Source organism: Myxine glutinosa, chromosome 8 (genome assembly GCF_964187855.1).
Source record: "Myxine glutinosa chromosome 8, kmMyxGlut1.1, whole genome shotgun sequence".
In the NCBI taxonomy this organism is placed as follows: Eukaryota; Metazoa; Chordata; class Myxini; order Myxiniformes; family Myxinidae; genus Myxine; species Myxine glutinosa.
The window spans coordinates 21012584-21032191 of record NC_136268.1 but is presented as its reverse complement, the minus strand read 5'-3'; the positions used below and the strand labels follow the sequence as shown (position 1 = coordinate 21032191).

General features: G+C 44.2%; 1 protein-coding gene across 1 annotated transcript in view; it reads left to right on the top strand.

The window, feature by feature from the left end:
• Positions 1 to 19608, top strand: part of LOC144893360 (uncharacterized) — a 43149-nt gene that overhangs the window by 9241 nt on the left and 14300 nt on the right. The window contains exons 3-6 of the mRNA XM_078783936.1: positions 2339 to 2475; positions 3323 to 3468; positions 11860 to 12014; positions 14990 to 15066. Coding sequence (XP_078640062.1) covers positions 2339 to 2475; positions 3323 to 3468; positions 11860 to 12014; positions 14990 to 15066 — 515 coding nt within the window. The remainder of the gene's footprint in view (positions 1 to 2338; positions 2476 to 3322; positions 3469 to 11859; positions 12015 to 14989; positions 15067 to 19608) is intronic.

The following is a 19608-nucleotide window of genomic DNA, read 5'->3' as shown; positions in this document are numbered from 1 at the left end:
ATCCTCTAGGAAAAGGGTGTGGTGCATCAAACCATTTAAAGCTTGCCTCGGCCCCTCTGTTTGTGAAAATATCCTCTTTGTCCATGCAATCTTGGGTTGTGAAACTACTTCTCATCTGTTCGGCTTGAGCAGGGGTCTGGTCTTGAAGAGAATCAAGACTGATACAAACTTTGTTGAACAAGCCAAAGTTTTCAGCAATTCAGAACTAACCAATTATAGAAATGCGTTGTGGCAAAATTAATTTTGTGCAATTTTTTTCTCTTCCAAATCATTTTTTGAATGGACTATTTACCCCACAACCCACCCAAATGCCAGCCTGATGAGGGCCTGACATTTGAATATGCATTTCCATGTCTGGTTCATACTCGCTGTTGTAGTTTGAATGAACCCATCTGATTGGTAAGCTGGTTCAAAGAGGGACTTAAAGGTGTGCAATGTGTGAAGAGACCAGTGGCCGCTGGAAGATTCGGAGAGACGTGTGCGGGGGACAAGTGTAGACCTGCGTACAGCTTTTGAAGTTGGTTCGTCTGGAGCTTTACGTTCGCTGACGTATATGTCTTTATCATTTCTACAATTCACACATGATGTGCGAACACCTGTGTGCATATATTTATTAATAGCATATATTTTATAGCTCTGCCATTTAAATAACATCTTGAATGCCGTTTCTTTTTTGTTTTTGCTTAATGCTGTTCCACGTATCATTTTTGTTTGAACATATCATTGGTTTTGGAATGTTTATTATATTTAACACCAAGTATATATGGTACAGCTGTTCTCTTCCTGCTTGTTTGTGAAGCCCTTTCTACTTCGGGTCTAGCTGTCCCCTCCCCATCCCTCAGACCAAGTTAGCTTTTGTTCATCTTGGTCTGTTCACACGAGGCAGCTTGTAGAAGGATGTCTTCGTCATGATTCGACCTGGCTTCGCTCACACATCTTATGATGGGAAAACCTTTGTTTTTGTATAATATATTCACTTGCATTTTCTTGTTTATGAGCTATTGTAAAAACTAGGACGTGCCCGTACGTGGGTGCCCGTTCCTTGCCAAAAAAAAAAAAAAAAATGTCTGGGCGTGCCCATGGGCCCATGGGCGTGCCCGTAAGTGCGTGATGTGACCGTACAATGAATGTATCGTCCCGACGCCGCAGCTCGGATGGCGCTGCAGTTAATAGGGCCTGTATCGGCAGAGTTATTATAAACGTGTACTACAATCGATCGTACCTTACAGCGTCTGCTCGCCACGTTCAGCATCAGTACGCCGTCACTATGACTATCCGTAAGTCCGGAAGTGACGTCCTCATTTGACTGTCCGGAAGGTCGCATATCGCAGTTACGATGAATCGCAAATTAGTTTTAATTAGTTTTAAAACATAGTTTAACGCCAACATAGTTTGCCAACGTGAAATAAATGAATACGCTCTCAAATGTGCCGTCCGAGGCAGAGTCTGTTCGGCACGTTCGGCACACGTGATAGCTCGCTGCTCTCTGATTGGTTGAATCGTTTTTTGGACATAGCTCGGTAACTACTTCTCCGATTAATATGAAACCTTGAAAAGGCACATCCTCAGGTCCCCAGCAATATACCTGGCAAGTTTAAAGTATATCGGACCCGTGGTTGTCGAGAAACAGCGGTCACAGACACACAGACATACACACAGACATACAGAGATTACTGGAATTATAGATAGACTAGGGCATGCCCGTACGTGGGTGCAATGCCCGTACGTGGGTACGTGGGTACGTGGGTGCGAGTACGGTGACAACCCCCCCCCCCCTCTATTTACATGAAATGGTTTGGTCCATGAAATGTTTTGGTCCATTCGCAACGCCAAAGCGAACGGCGAACGGCTTGCGAGTACAGTGACAATCCCCCCCCCCCCCTCTATTTACATGAAATGGTTTTAATTAGTTTTAAAACATAGTTTAACGCCAACATAGCGGCAACATAGTTTGCCAACGTGAAATAAATGAATACGCTCTCAAATGTGCCGTCCGAGGCAGAGTGTGTTCGGCACGTTCGGCACACGCGATAGCTCGCTGCTCTCTGATTGGTTGAATCGTTTTTTGGACATAGCTCGGTAAGTAATTGTCCGATTAATATGAAACCTTGAAAAGGCACATCCTCGGGTCCCCAGCAATATACCTGGCAAGTTTAAAGTATATCGGACCCGTGGTTGTCGAGAAACAGCGGTCACAGACAAACAAACAAACAAACAAACACACATACAGAGATTACTGGAATTATAGATAGATAACTACACCCTAGATGGTGTTAATAGCCCTTTAAACTGCATATCGTGTCTAAGAAAGATCGGTGCTTTGACGGTTGTTCTTCAGTTGGGAGATCAGCAAAAGGAAAGTGGATTTTTTCCTGCCTTCACTGGGATCATTTGTTTGGGCCTGCTTCACGGAGGATGAGTACTGGTACAGAGCTAAGGTGCTGGACTTTGATGATGATAACGATTTGTCTTTTGGTGAGCCTTATCTTCATTGGATGATCACAATCGGTTTGACTGTTTTCAGTACTTTTATTTTGTAAAAGTGAACTCACCCATCATGTTCCATTGAATAACTTCTGATGATACGATGAAAGTGATGCCGTTAGATGACGTTTCATTGACTTTTGACAGCTCGGTGTAGCAGGCTTGCTTCTTAATCGTCTCCATTACCTGTTTGATTCCTGATGCTGAATATAAAAAACCATTCAAATTCATATAAAACCATTCATATAATAAACCATTCATATAAAATTCCATTCAGTTTATGAAATTGATCAATTGTGTTTTTTTTCTTTCATTATAAATGGTGCTGTAGTTTATTTGGAGGGGAGGTGGTGGGGGGAAAGGAGGGGGAGGTGAGAGGTCAATGTGTTAACTGGTGAAGATTGTGATGCCCATTGTTAATCTCTTTGCTTTGTATAACCTTATTAAGGGGTGTATGTGCTGTTGGAAACAAAATCACACAATTGAATTTGAATTGATGACATTTCTGTGAAAGGTCGTGCATCTCTTACCCGACTTGGCCTGTGCGGTTAACAGGTGGGGCCTGATAATTAATAGTCCACATCGGACTGGATGATTTGTACCAGCCTGTAGTTAAGGCCTTGCCTTTTATTTGCCACGTCTACGTATACAAAATGCAAAACTCTTCTTTGCCAGTGATCTTCAAGGCTGAAGGTTGAATGTATATTGAAGACTTGAATGACCGAATATGTGCAAATCACTTCACTGTTGGTTGGTATAATCCCCACTCCCTTGATCGTTGTCCATGCTGAGATCATTCACAAGTTCTCAGCTCATGTGCTTGTCTGTGAGGATGCAGATGAGCAGAGCCTGCAGACACTCAAGGTGCACGTAAAGTACATAGATTATGGAAACCTAGAGTGGTTGCCACTGAGCCGACTCTGCGTCTTGGAGGCCAAGTACGCCAAATTGCCTCAGCAAGCTATCGCCACATCTCTGGCCTACGTGAGCACCACTTGGAAGGCCTGTCCCTGTTTATCTGCAGCAAATAATAATAATAATAATAATAATAATAATACATTTATTTTATATAGCGCTTTTCAAGAAGCCCAAAGACGCTTTGACAGAGTGCAAAAACAAGTGCAAAAAGACAAAAATAAATAGGTAAATAATCAAAGCAAAAGGAAGGAGAAGGAGAAGAGATAGTCAGGGGTTAAATGCTGTGGGTTAAATGTTAAATGCAGTGTTGAACAGGTGGGTCTTGAGTGATGTTTTGAATGTGGTGAGTGAGGAGGAGTCTCTGATGGTGTGAGGTAGTGAGTTCCAGAGGGTGGGAGCAGCGATGGAGAAGGCCCTGTCCCCCCAGGATCTGAATTTGGTCTGGATGGGGGGGGGGGGGGGGGGGGACAGGAGGTTGGCGCCAGCAGAGCGGAGGTTTCGGGTGGGAGTGTGTCTGGAGAGGAGGTCAGTCAGGTAGGATGGGGCCAGGTTATGGAGGGCTTTGTAGGTCAAGAGGAGGATTTTGTACTGGATTCTCTGGGGGATAGGGAGCCAGTGAAGCTTATAAAGGACGGGGGTGATGTGGTCACGGGTCCGGGAATGGGTGAGTAGATGGGCAGCGGAGTTCTGAATGTTGGAGTTTATTGATGATTATTGAGGATGAACCATAGAGGAGGCTGTTGCAGTAGTCCAGACGGGAGGTGATGAAGGCGTGGATGAGGGTTTCTGCAGCCGTGGAGGAGAGGGATGGACGGAGACGGGCGATGTTTTTCAGGTGAAAGAAGGCTGTCTTTGTGATTTGTTTAGTGTATTTGTCGAAGGAGAGGGTTTGATCAAAGATGATGCCAAGATTCCGGATGTGAGGGGAGGTGGATACTGGGAAACCATCAAATGTGTCGTCATGATAGCTATCATACATGGTACTGAAGATGTAATGATATTATGTGGATTTTTTATCTTCTCTTCATGGTGACAATCTATCGTAATCACATGATCATTGTAAATTCTTAAACATTTTATGTGAGGGCACTGAGGCCTCCCCGAGATCATATATATATATATATATATATATATATATATATATATATATATATATATATATGTCGGATTGAGACTTAGAACTTGGGACTCAAAAGACTCAGAGAAAAGGAGCAACGGATATATTTATTAGAACTCGATTACTCAAGCTTGAGGACAGCAAAGGTTGCACTGAAACTCACAAGAAATGACCAACAGTACAGCAAGATGCTCTGAAATAATTCAATTAACATTGCTTTATATAAAGAAAAGTCAGGGGTGGAGTTAGCTCATAAGACACAGAGACAGAATGGGCTCATTGGGTCCCCCACCATAGTCCCATCCTGTTGTTCAGTTAATTAAAGGAAGTTCATCCAAGGCCAGTCATGGGTTAGCTCTGATAAGGAGATGGTCAGCATTATGTGACAACATGTTTACAACTTTCTGTATAGCAGCTGGCTTGGGAAAGTACAAAGGGGAGTGGACACTCGTAAAACTGTCAACTTGCAAGATAATGGCAAAGTCAGGAAAAAGGCAAAGAGAGATAAGAGTTGCCTCCAAGGCCTGGAAAGGGGAACTAGAGATTGTGCCCACGCAGGCCAGAGCACACAGGCAGAGAACTCCTTATTAGGATATTACACATCCTCAATGCAGTAGAAAGAACTCAGTATCATAAAAGAGTACAGTAGCAAGTCAAAACAAAACATATAATTGGTTATACTTGGTAATTGGTAAAGCAGCAAGGATATACAAAGGGGGAGGGGCATTACAGCTCCCTACATACCGCCCTTTTGGATCTAAGATACAAAGTTATCTACGAGCCAATCAAAGGCCTTTATTTCAAACAAAAACAGAAAAATCATTCAACATATCACGCGAAGGCAGCCCCGTAAGAATGTCCCGTACCAAAGCACCACACAAACTCAAAGCACCACACCGCGACGTCTACGAAAACTCCCTCCTCGGTACATGAGATCTGACAGCCCAAGCGGCACAATAAATCCCGTCCCAACAAATTGGTCGGGGCGGTAGTGGTCATCAAGAAAGCATGTTTAGCCTCCAGCGGGCCGCATGTTACTCGCACTTCCTCCGAAATAGGAAGCGCTTGGGGTAAACCCGAAACACCCAGTATTTGAACGTTCCTGGCCGTAGGGCGCAAAGAGGGCAATTGCCCCTTGTTAATTGTGCTGCGAGTCGCACCCGTATCTACGAGGAATTCTAATTGTCTTCCCTCCACGTCCAACATCATGGTTGGTTCCTCTGCCGGTGTCATGGTCAAGAGAGGACACTCCTTGGGCGACTCGCCAGCGTCCCGTCAATAGGCCCCTCTATTGTATTGGGGCTGAAACCCCTTACGAGCCTTTGGGCAATCACGTATCCAGTGTCCCATCTGCTTGCAATAATGGCACGGTTCCTGCGGAACCGGTGGTGCGGAGGGCATAGGTCGTCCCTCTACAGCGCCCCTTCCGCCCTGCCGGCGTTCTGGCGGCCCCCAATGTGACTGGTTCACTGGTTGCCACTGCGGCGGACCCCGAGGCGGGGCCCAGTTCCCCCTTGGTCCGTTCTGCATCCCACTATTGGGGGGTGGTCCGGGGTTTTGGAGAAGGGGTCTTGGTGGATACCAATTTTGGGGAGGGGGCCCTTGCACAGTCCAAGTTTGAGGGTTTTGAGGAGGAGGGGGAAGAGGGGGTGGTATTGTCCATTGTTGTTTCACCTCGTTCATATTAATTAGTCCAAAATCTTCCTCAGTACAACCGTCGCAGTTCTCATTTTCGTTGTGGATCCACTCTCCGTTGGGGAATTGGCCCTTATAGAAAAGAGGATAACAACTCCTCCTATGTTCCTCTGGACCTCGAACAGGTCCCCACTTCTGGCACTGTTCGTGTATGTAGTTCTGACTCTGATCCCCCTTTTTATTCTGATTAAATTGAGCCCGTTTCTCTTGGACAAACATTTGCAATATTTCCTCCTTAATATCCTTCTTCTCCTCTAGGGAGGAGCCCGGGCATTGTTCCAGTTTGTCGCATAATTCGTTGGTTGTCATTCCCTTCCAGCCGAAGAGGACGGTCTGTACCTGTTTCTTTAACACCGGCCGAAGCCCCTCGATTAGATATTGATTTACCAATGGTTGGGGTAGCCCTCCCAGCTGCATCGGACCCAGTCCTCCCCAGCGCGCAATGGCCTTTTCCAACCTTTCTCGGTACTCTCCAATTGGTTCTCCTGCCTTTTGTTTTATGGCCCCGATCTTTCCCCAATCCGGACCTCCTGCTGGCAACAGCGCCTGCTCAATAGAATCTAGCAGCAGGACCTTTAGAGCATCCCATTGCGCTTGTGTTAACAGGGGGTTTGCACCAGCCCTTGGGTCTGCCACCGGCCAGTGTGCTCTTTGTCTAGCCCTTTCCCATACCTTGGGTGGGAGCACGGACACTCCCATATGGGTTATGTCTCGATAGTCGCACTCGCCATCCAAAACCCAATTCGACATGGTCGGCACTATCTGCCGTGGATCCTCAATAAGCAAATGTTGAATCCTTGCCCGCATTACAGTTAAAGAGGATTCTTTCCATGGTACTCTTTCCCAAACCCCATGACCTGCTGCGTCAACCCCGATAACTTGTACAGGGCACAATGTTTTCCTTTCCTCTATTTCCTGACATTCCGATGGGGTAGTTTGTGAGGTCCTTTTCCCCTTACAACCTACCAGTGAGGGGTATAACCCATTTGGTCCTATCGGTGGCGGGAACCCTGCGATGTCGGTCCCGTCATCTATTCCGTTAGCCCCGAGTTGTGCAAACGGCCTTCCCTGGCTCGGGTGGTTCTGGGGTATCTGGGGCGCGATGGTAGCGGGGTTATAGGGAGGTGGTAGCGGGGGCGCAGAAAGGATAGGTGGTGCCTGAAACCCCGGGACAGAGCTTAGGACTGGGGCTGGGGAGGGTAGATTGGTCACTGCCTCCCCTCTCGCGGGGTCTGGGTTTTCAACGAGCGGCATCAGTCGCGCGTTGGCCTGCCTCTCTATTTCCTTAAGCGCTTCATCCTGCTCTTTATTCGCCTGTTTCCTCAGACCCTTGAGTTTTGTTACCTCACCGGCCAAGCTGGCCTGTTTCGACTTTGCGTGTCGCTTCATCGCTTCTTCCTTCCACCAGCCAAAGACTTTCCAATAGTCAGGCGGAAAGTGTTTCGTGGCCTGTTCGAACTTTTCTAATGTCTCATACAACACGTCCAATTTTTCCAGCGCAAAAGACCCTCCTTCGGGCCACGGTTCTCCTAAATCCTTCGTCAATGCAACCCATGACTTCCCTGGTCTCACAGCAGCATAGCCATACCTCTTAAACATAAAAAATGCTGGGGTATGTCTAAGCGGTTCACCTGCCTTTACTGTCTTATTACCCATACTGTTACCCATCCTAGGAAAATTTAGTTTACCGACGTAGCCTTGTACTCGTGAGGATCGCCCGCCTCGCGTTTACAGCCGTCTACCTAACTCTGAGAGGCTCGCAGCCTTGTACTCGTGAGGTTCGCCCGCCTCGCGTGGTACGGCCGCGCTACCTACTCTCCTGAGAGGCTCGCCCGCCTACACAGCCGTCTATCCTACCCTTACTGCACTTTCCTGGCGTCCTACGCCCGTATAATAGTTCTGATCTTACTTAAAATCCCAACGTCTCCCGGGTAGGCCTCGGATCGGGACGCCGCCCTTATCCTTACCCTCACAACCCAGAGATCTATTACCCCTTAACCTCAGGCGCTCAACGTGGGGCACTTCTCCTTACGTAACGTTACCCTAACGAGTCCATAAACAATCAGTTGCTCCAGGACCCAAGCGGTCCGTAATTAAATTTAGGTTCGTGGAACAGGTATGAGCAGGGAACGGAACGTACGGCGACCGAGCAAGAGAGAGTGGGTTACAATTTGGACTGACCCCCGGGCTAAAAAGGAAAAAACAAAAGAAAACCACAGCTCACCTGACCCGGATCAATTGCCAGCTGGTCTCTCACCACTCCCTTGCCTGGGACCGCGTCCCGGACTGCCCAGACTGATCCCACCGCTGCCACCAGTTGTCGGATTGAGACTTAGAACTTGGGACTCAAAAGACTCAGAGAAAAGGAGCAACGGATATATTTATTAGAACTCGATTACTCAAGCTTGAGGACAGCAAAGGTTGCACTGAAACTCACAAGAAATGACCAACAGTACAGCAAGATGCTCTGAAATAATTCAATTAACATTGCTTTATATAAAGAAAAGTCAGGGGTGGAGTTAGCTCATAAGACACAGAGACAGAATGGGCTCATTGGGTCCCCCACCATAGTCCCATCCTGTTGTTCAGTTAATTAAAGGAAGTTCATCCAAGGCCAGTCATGGGTTAGCTCTGATAAGGAGATGGTCAGCATTATGTGACAACATGTTTACAACTTTCTGTATAGCAGCTGGCTTGGGAAAGTACAAAGGGGAGTGGACACTCGTAAAACTGTCAACTTGCAAGATAATGGCAAAGTCAGGAAAAAGGCAAAGAGAGATAAGAGTTGCCTCCAAGGCCTGGAAAGGGGAACTAGAGATTGTGCCCACGCAGGCCAGAGCACACAGGCAGAGAACTCCTTATTAGGATATTACACATCCTCAATGCAGTAGAAAGAACTCAGTATCATAAAAGAGTACAGTAGCAAGTCAAAACAAAACATATAATTGGTTATACTTGGTAATTGGTAAAGCAGCAAGGATATACAAAGGGGGAGGGGCATTACAGCTCCCTACATATATACATGCAAGTTGCCTGATTTCATCTGATTGGCACAAACGTTGTAATCACAACACGTATAATGCTGAATGATACCTCGTTTAATAGCTCTTGGGTCCAGGCAGTGCATACGGAGGTTTACAAATATCGATATTCATGCAATTTCGAGTTGTACACATTTTTGTTGTGCACATGGTGTTTTTGCTCAATTGTTTGTTTGCACACCCACCAGAAGTAAAAAAGAAAAGAAAAATAAGATACAACACCAACTATTTGGTCAATTCTGTCAACGTACAATAATTACCTTTCGATAAATTTACTTTCCCGAGAAACCTTATCAGTCTTAACAGTTAGTGACTATTATGCTGTTAAAGGAAAGTCATGGTGAAAAAAACAACGAATAATTTCCTTTTGTCCATTTTACTTCACTGAGAAAACTTCATTCTTTTGGACACTAACTAATTCTCCTACAAACAGAATCTTGCACCCCTTAATAATTAGTCCGTGGCAAATTGTATATGATGAAAATTTAGTTGGTACTGATCGAAAGCGAGTTTTTATTTTATTTATTCGACATGATCGGAAGTGAAGTGATGATGCGCATGGAATCCTAGAGGGTTGTGAACGGCACCAAGGTGAAGGAAAGCTCCTGACGTCTTACAGCCTTGTAAATTGTCCTAATACCGCAAATAATTGGGGTTTTAGGAGAACAAATGAACGAAATAATGAAAAACTGAAAACTAAAGTAGATGAAACGAATGAAAAGTGGAAACCATAGTGATACCATCCATATTGGCTCCAGATCACTACAGCTCTAATGTGTGTCACTCCTTGCGAGGGAGGGGCAGAGACTTGGACTTGGAGTTGGGAGGGGCAGGGGAAAGGATGCTGAGTTAGGAAGGCGAGGGATTTGGAATTGGGATAGGTGGGGGGGGGGGGGGGGGGAGGGCGGAGAAGGGGAGGGGGAGAGATGCGGACCTGAAGAAGAAAGGTGTTGAGGACATTACGCTGTCAAAACACATTCATGTCACCTCCCTTAAATATTCCACACTATTGGAAACTAATTCCCTTACAACAGCCTGGTAGAACCGGGTTACCTGCTAGCACTATATATAATTTAGCTTGTTTATTTATGTGTGTGTGTATTTGTGTTTGACTTGCATGCACTGCTAAACTGCGACTTCTCAATGTAAATGTGGACGTGTAGCTCTGCTCCTGGTATTGGAGTTATTACAAGTCCCAGCTCGTTCTAAAATACATATAATGTATACGGACAATATACGCAATGGTGGCCATCATATCTGGTATGATGAAAACTATTGTCATCAGAGATGTGGAGAGCATGCATTGAAATGTACGTGTTTGCTTGTTTGTTTGTTGGACAAAATGTGTTGAAGCATGGTGGTTGGACTAGGGCTGTGCATGGGAATATTCTGATAAGCTTGGATGGCCATTTCCACCTTGTATTTTTACCTTTTAAGTGAAAGTATGGACTCGTCATAAGAAAACCAAATATATCATAGAAATAGGTGAACTATCATACCTGCTCGTCCATTCCTGCACCAATGGGCAGTCACTTGAAAACTAGATGCTATCTTGAAAAAAATAAGTCAAACTCTTGGAAATTATACAAATTAATTTTAAATGAGGGCATTCTAGAATGATTTCCCCCTCCCATAGGGAGCAGGCGTTTCCAGTCTCGTAAATTCTGTATCATTCCTTGTGCGTGCAGAAGAACTTTAGTTTCATTTACTCTGTAAATTATGTTGTTGGTTTTTTTCCTTGTTTAAAATCCATTGTGTGTGGGGTTACCCCACATTGTGTGTAGGTTACCAATTGAATTATTGTGATAGCCTCACCCGTTTCCGAAGGGATGAGATAGGCTATTATAATCAGTCGGTGAGAGATTGAATGTTTGATTGTGAGTCTGCACTTGGATCTACTTTAATATAGCTTGTTGCTGTAGTTCTATGGTAAGCTTCAATTTTTGGAGTTTAACCAGGAGGTGAGTGGTAGCCTGTGTACATCCTTGAGGAGCTATGGTCGAAGGGTTAAGAGAGCAGTGGGAGCTAGACCAGAGGAGAGCCGTAAATAAAAGTGGCCGATACCAACCTGCCTGTGATGTGAGAGCAACAAGCCTTGTACTTCAGCCTCATCGTGGATTATTTCATTGATGTTGAGAGCTTTAGATTCTGCAAATTCCAGATAGACATGAATGACTTGGGCACCAGTCCATAGGGAGGAGCTGTACTCCATTGATCTACAGACAAAGCCCTTGTGTCTCTCTGATTTTTCAAGGAATGACTGTCGTGTAGCTCTGCATAATATGCTGTTTTTGATAAGGAGAGCTAGAAAGATGCGATTAAGAGTGACATACTGTCTAAGGTTCTGGAGAATATCTGAAAGCCCTTTTACAAGAGGTGCTTGTCCACAGCTTGATTGCTTATTGCACAAACCAGACTAGTAATGGTGGCCTTTTTTAATGTGCATGAACGGATGACCACAAAATAGAATCATCACATTATGCAGTACCAGTGAATGTTCCTGATGCATTACATTGACAATCACAGAATTGCACTGTGGACAATTTATTTGAAAATCGTTTTCAAACAGACCATTCTGAGACTTGCGAGCCGTGTGCGTTGCAGGTGTCTCCACCACAGGAAGTGTCTTGGACGAGGCAGCAGGTGGAGTGGTTCAGAAATAAAGTGCTGAACCATACCATTTACGCTGTTTTCCACTGCTTACAAGATGCACGTTTCGCCACCCTATATAATGAGCCCAAGGTGGACGGCTCGTACAGGTTTGTCAAACTCGTGTGTGATGATTATTTTAGGACCTTCTGAATACTCATGTGTTCACTCCTTTCACTTTGTTCTTAGAGCGTACAAATTGGCAAGCAGTGTTCAGGTTTTACTTTTGAAAGTTTTACCTGCACTCTGGATCACTCCACGAGCTTTGATCGCTCGCCTTTGGATTAGATCACGGTTATGAAGACACTGCGACCGAGACCGACATGCCAAGCACCACTCAAACTTTGCTTTTTGTTTGCCAAATGTTCTCAATAGTCAAGAAAATTATATGCAGAAGGATTATAGTAAATTACAGTAAAAACAAGAACCCAACTCGTTTCCTGTCATAATCATACATTTCGTACTGACATCGTCTGGCCAAGTGAAAATATACGAGGCTCTGTGAGACGTGTGCTTTGTTTGTTGGAGCAGCAGCTCACAACCCAGAATGGCTATTTTTACTGCACCGCTCAACACAGGTTACGTGCCAGACACAAATAATCGACAGTGATGGTGTGATAGTCTGATACCTGTTGTGTCAGCATAGACCACAGTTTGCATGCCCAATTCCAAACGGGCGTGAAGGCTTTAAAAAAAAAATCTAAAGTTCATGGAAGAGCTGTGGTATGTTGACATGCACATTTAGCCTATTTACTACTTTGCTATGGTAACATCTATGCAAGGCTAGACCATCTCTACTGCAGAAACATCAATGGTTCCGAACACTTATGCCTCTTGTCGGGATGGAATCCCTAAAAAAACAACCAAACAAGGTCGGAAGGAATGACAAGGTAGGAATGACCACAATACTACACCACAATCCTTTTTTGGATTGCCATCACAACATATTTTGATATTTTTGTTATAGATGGCAATAGGAACAATTATTTGAAGATTTCTATGTTTGAGGTAGTTGTAGATTTGTCTTGTGGGTTGGTGTAATTGATTTGTGTGTTGTATTTTTTTGTGGAATTGAGATGGAAAAATGTCAAAATAAGTCATGGTGGAAATCCGTAAAAGGATTGTGGTGGCATTCCTACCTTGTCATTCCTACCTTGTCATTCCTATCTTGTCATTCGTATCTTGTCATTCCTTCCTATATTATTTGGTTGGTTTTTGGTGATTACATGTCTACTTGTTTTTTTGTGCCTCTGTTGACGAAGTCGCCGGAGGCATTGTTTTTGGGTTGTCCGTTTGACCGTGCATCCGTGATAGGTTTACACTACCGCGATAATTTGAGAATGGCTGAAGGGATTTCAATAACACTTAGATCAAGTATGTACTATGATGGAGAGATGAACTGATTAGATTATGGGGTCAAGAAGGCAAAGGTCCCGTTAGGTACAAATTATGTTACCAAGATCATTTGTGAACCAGTGATGGGATTTTGAGCCACCTTGGTACAAGTATATTATTATGATGAAAAGATGCACTGATTAGATTTTGGCATCAAAGGTCAGAGGTCATGCCAGGTAAAAATGTGATATTTGAGAACAGCTTATGGGATTTGAATCGAACAAATTAGGTACAAGTATATATAATTATGTAATAATGTTGGTGGAGGCCTATCGGTGACGTCTTGGCGTTAAACATTGCCGTTCCAGTTTATTTTTATGAAACGTTTTTCTGACTTGTTTGACTTTATTTTTCCCAATCTGGATGCCAATGACGTCATAATCTAGTAAATTATTTTGAGCGGTGTTTACATGGGGAACTCGCCGACCCCTTTCCCCTCAACGATATGTCTCATGCAAGTCCCTTCCCTAGTAGACACAGGGCCATAGGGTGGATATCTATTTTTTTTTTGATTTCATGACCTGAACCTAGGGATTTGGCAAGAAGGGTGTGGGATGAAACCTTATGACCTCCAAAACATCTTGTTTTTTTTCACAAGCGATATCGTGGTACGTTACCGAGAACCGCTGCCCCAAAACACCAGTATACACCAATTGTATGTTACATTTGAAATACCCATTTACACAGTAAAAAAAACAACACAAACTATATGATGTCATGTTCACATTGGTCTTGGCAGCAATATTTATTAATTCAGACCCCCAAAAGTAGTAAAAATGTTGTTTTAACGACTTCGTAAAATAACATGCTGTTGATGCATTTATCAGAAAGTCATGTTTTTGGACCTTAAAACCTGCATAATTAAAAATTTTTGTTTAAATTAAAATAAAAACTCTCGTATCTGTATCCGGATTCGGCTCTTCACCAAATTAGAACTTTCACCAAAGTCCTTATCATGCACCCAACCTGTCCATCAAGTTTTGTCATAACTCGTCCACAACTTTTTGAGATATCATGTTATATATCGGTTTTAGCCATCAATCATGAAAGTTGTCTAATTTAACCGTGATTAGTTAAGAATGCACAGATTCTGTGCGGCATCTACAGCCACAACAAATCATGTTTCAAGATGCTATTTGTAACATTTGTCTCAGGCCTTGCAGCACACCTCAGGCCTTTGGCTCGACTAGTATGCCCAGGCAGTCTTGGTCATTTTTCTAGCTGGCGAATTGAGCTCTTAGTCCGAGGTGGGCTGCAATGCCTAATGTCTCGAGCAGCGCATGGTGATACAAAGTTGTCCGGCTTGTTCTTGCAATGTATTCTGGAAAAAATCGTCCAGGAGATATTGAATGTTGTTCAAAATGAATAAAAATAATATAAAGGGGTAGGCATATCTGCTGGCCTGGTGGGATAGAGTGACGGGAAATCTTTTTGCGACCGGGCGCTTTGACATCCTCTCTGGCACCCCGCTGCATTTGAAGCTAATGAACATCTGAGTTATTGAAGTCGCATTTTATGGGTTTGGTTTTATCCATAAGCACGTCGGCCATGTGAATCATTTGGCCTTGGGGGTAATTATTTGCCATCAATCTTTCCTCTTTTGCAAAACAGTTTTTGTGGATAAATCTGTGCCTTAGTTGAGCGAAGATTGTTTTAACCTGATCCAGATATTCTTCGGTTTCTCTTACAGAGTGCAGTCGTCATGCATCGCTACCATAATGCGAAAGGAGGGCCTGGCAATTTGCAGTTTCATCCTGAAATACTCCGGTTTGTGCTGCCTTTTCCCACCCTTTGTTTATATACTATACATTACATGGTTGAACCGGAGTTTTTGTCTCGTGCTTCACACGAGTCGGTCTCATTCATTGTACTCATAACTGTTAGGTGGGAACGTCTTCATCCTTTGGTTCCCTGCTACCTTGTACACCTTGGTGGTGGTTAGCAGGTTGTTCAGGTGAACAGGCTGATTGAGTCTGGTAGTGAGGGCCCTTAGGGATATTTTGGGGCCGTTTGGTTCAAATTCTTCCAAAAGCACAAAATTTGGCCCAGATGTTGCCCATGCCATACTCTTTCGATTTTTGACGGGTGCCAAGACGGGCGCCCCCCCCCCCCCCGGGGGCCCCATATTGGCGAAATACTAAATGGCCACCACCCGGATTGGAGGAAAATCAGTTAAATAACCAAAAGGGTTGGAATCATGTATGATACCACTTTTCAGGGGTTTTCAAGGTCGAGGAATCCAATTATGATGTTATTTTGATGATTTGAGGTCAAGGTCAACCCTCAAGGTCATCTTAAATGTCATTTTTGAGTCAAACATGTCGGTTTTTGAGTTTTTTGTCGAGATTTACGCGAGGTTCACCATTTTATGTTTCTGGGTTGGGTAATCGAACTCTGACCTTATTTTTGACAATTAGAGGAAATATTTACATGTCTATTTCCTAATTTTCAGGCATATGCAGTTCATCAGTCGAATTACAAAGGTACGGATTTTGATGTTTTATGAACTGTATGCTATATCCTTGTGTTTAATTTTTGTGCGATCATGATCCGGGTTCATGTATACATGATTGTATACATGTCATAAATATGACGTCATAGGTCACGTGACCTGGCGGCCATATTGGTTTTATGAAAACCTTAAAAATAGATCCCTGCCTTCATTTTTCGATCGATTCATTTTGAACTTTGACCACTTGTAGTACGCCATGTGATTGGATGCATATCCTAATTATGACGTCATAGGTCAGGTGACATGGCGGGATGGACCGGTATGGTCCCCGGATCATACCGCCCTTGGGGCCCGTCAAAAATCGAAAGAGTATGGCATGGGCAACATCTGCACCAAATTTGATGCTTTTGGAAGAATTTGAACCAAAATATCCCTAACGACCCTGACTACTGGGCACCTGACAGGGTAATCAGGCGTCTGACAGTGGCAGCGTAATTATCACGTCAGATACCTCAGTTACATTGTGTGAACACCACTCTTGCATAACTGCACCCAGTCACCCATTTTGGCCGATCATGAACACTTCAAATATGGATGCCTCCTTGGAATCTGAGAGGGTCAGTCTCATGTGATTGATTTGACAAAGAAAGACTGACGAGCCGTTTGGCTTTTCCAGTTCATTTCCACAATGATCAATCAAATGAACCTAAAATTGAGCATTAACATTCATAAGAGGCTGAAGGATGCAACTTGGTGTTGTTCACACGTAACATAACAAATGACATCATCAAGGAATTACCCATAATCCCTATATCGAGTCGTATGTTTAATGTCACGAACGCAATGTCACAAGAATCCCACATTTTGCGCAGATCTTCAAAGCAAGGAGTTTGAAAAAATAAATATATTTATTATTCCTCAAAACTTCTTTAAATACATCATTAACAAAGTGATATGCCAATTTGCTGTATATTCCATAAATCTCGGGAGTACAAAAGTCATAGCAAGTTCAAGTGACGACTTAACAACAACCATTAGGACATCCAGTATGAAGCAGTATTCCAACTTGGCGTATGTTATGGTGTAGAAAGCCTAAATTGTCCACCTATCCTCGTGAGGACATTTTGTATGAAGCTTTTGACTTCCTTTTGCCTTTAATCAACTGTATAACAATGAATTGCAAAACCTCAAGTAACCAATCTACACATGGGTTCCAACTTCAGTCTGTCCATCTCCACAACGTTGAGTCCACTGAACATGAAATACAATGAGACTTAGTAACTATGACAATACTGTCGCGTGACTACCCTTGGTGAACACCTTAGGGTAGCACGGATGACCAAACGAGCTGTTACTCCGAGGCGTTCAATCAAATGGCAGATAATACGCGTGGGGAAGCAAGAGGGAAGGGGAGAAACCAGAGCACTAACCTTCACGGATCCCACTCGACATCTCCACCTGTAATAAATAACTTAAACCAACACAAAATTAAAATGTCCAAAAATACCGGCTTTATTGAAGAATGCCGGTAACAAAATAAAACACGGTAACACTAAAATTTCTATATGGAGTGCTCCCACACACAGAATCAAATACGGACAATGGGAAATAGAATGGTAAAAGAAAAACGGGTTATTTAATTGCACTTAGCTCGACTCGACCAGCGTCTCGTCAGAACTCGTCCAGGCCTTCGCGGTAAAATGCCCTCGCTCTTTGGCGGGAACCGCCCGTTCGTTGGCGGGAACCGCTCGTTTGTTGGCGGGAACCCAGGCCTCTGTGTGTCGCACTGCAGCGAGCCAGCAGTGCTCGTCCACCCATCGCTCTTGCTTGGAAAGTCGTGGCTCTTGCTCCTCACAACCACCAGCAAGATATTGGCGCACGGCTGCCCGTGATAAGATCCTAAATCAGAGAAGAACCAGAAAGGCATTGATGTGGAGAGAGATAAAAATGTGATCGTTTACCAACAAAGTTCAAAACGAGCAGGTGCAAGAGGGAATCGGTCAGAGCGAGGGACCAAGGAGAAGAAAACAGAATGTCCACTAGCGCGTCAAGCCAAGAAGAAGAACGAAGAGAGACGTTCTTTTACGTTGCCACGTTCTTTTATCACCCAGGCTCTGACATCATCCTGATCCTAATCCAACCAGTCCGTGCCAACTCACCCGCTCCAGAACGTTCTTGCTGACGTCATCCTTCCACCAATCCCCAAGCACCTCGCACTCCCACTAACCAGTCACTGCCCTTCTGGGCGTGGCCCTAGGCCCGCTCGTCCCGTGCGCTTCCAAAGTCAGTCATCCGCGGCAGCGCTCAATGTCCTGGTTTCTGGTAGGTTTTTAATTAGAGTTTAAATGCGCAATTTCTGCTCGCGTCTTTGATGGGGTGCCAAAAGGGACATAGGAAATAAATTACAGAGGTTTCGACATACAAGGGATAATTTACCCATAATCCCTGAGCTCATTAACATACCCCACTCCTCGTAATCAGGACGAAGATACACCTTACAATACATCCGGGCTAAACAAATTCCCTACTTATTACATGGTGGTTCTTCCTCTTCACGACAATCGGAGCATGCTAATCTATACACTCTACCTGGTTCTAAGGTAATCACAAATACTACCCCGTACAAACGTAACAATACACGACATCCGGGCTAAACAAATTCCCCATTTATTACATGGTGGTTCTTCTTCTTCATGACAATCGGAGCATGCTAATCTATACACTCTACCTGGTTCTAAGGTAATCACAAATACTACCTCGTACAAACGTAACAATACATTAGCTCTTAAGACCATCTTGTAATGTTCCCAGGTTCCAGTATGTCAGAGAAGTCTCACTAGTTGACCGTCCCTCCGACTGTCCATCCGTTATAGGTTTTCATTGCTGTGATGACTTGAGAACGGCTGAAAGGATCTTAGTCAAACTTGGTGCAGGTATCTATAATGAGGTAAAGATGGAACTGATTCGATTTTGGGGTTAAGAGGTCAAAGGTCATGTTCAGTAAAAATCCTGTTACCGTGATAACTTGTGGACCAGTGATGGAATTTTGCCCAAACTTGGTATAAGTATATATTATAATGCAAAGATGAACTGATTATATGTTGGCATCAAAGGTGAGGAGTGAGTTGATTTTGTGATTTTGGTGAGGTCAGAGGTCATGTCAGGTAAAAATGTGATACTTGAGAACAGTAGAATGGATTTAAAATCAAAGTTGGTACAAGTATGTATCGTGATGTAATAATGTGGGCGGAGGCATATTGGTCGACATTGTGAGGTCGATGAGTGTCGTTCTACTTTTAAAATGTTTTATGTATAAAATGTATTGTCGTGTGGACGGCTCTCAGGTAAGACAGAGTGTCCATGGATGGAATCGAGCTTAATGAGGCGTTTCCAATTGATGGCGGATTATACATGTGAAGGGGGGTTTGGGGGATAATGCCGTGGCTTACCTGACGGCCCCGCGTAGTCTTCATCTGCAAATTAATAAATCGAACAAAATCGGAGTTGCTGTACAAAAATACGCCGCTTTATTGCCGGACTCCGAGAACAAAGGAACGCGCCGGTAAAAACTAAATCACAAACCTTGCCTGAAGTGAAAGGCACTCTTACACACAGACTTCGACCACGCGACAAATGGAAAGGATATGAAAATAAACGTTTTGTTGTGTTCTGTGGTGCGTCTTAGCTCGATCAGTAGTCTGCAGTCGTCAAGGATGGTCCGGCTCCGAGCGCAGTCGTCCGACCGCGGCTCCGATGTTGGCGGGGAGTAAGGCCTCGATCGATGCGTCCCCGTTCACCAGGCCTCGATACACCCTCTCGCGCCAAGCGAGCAGCGTGCAACCCGTCTTCACAACCAG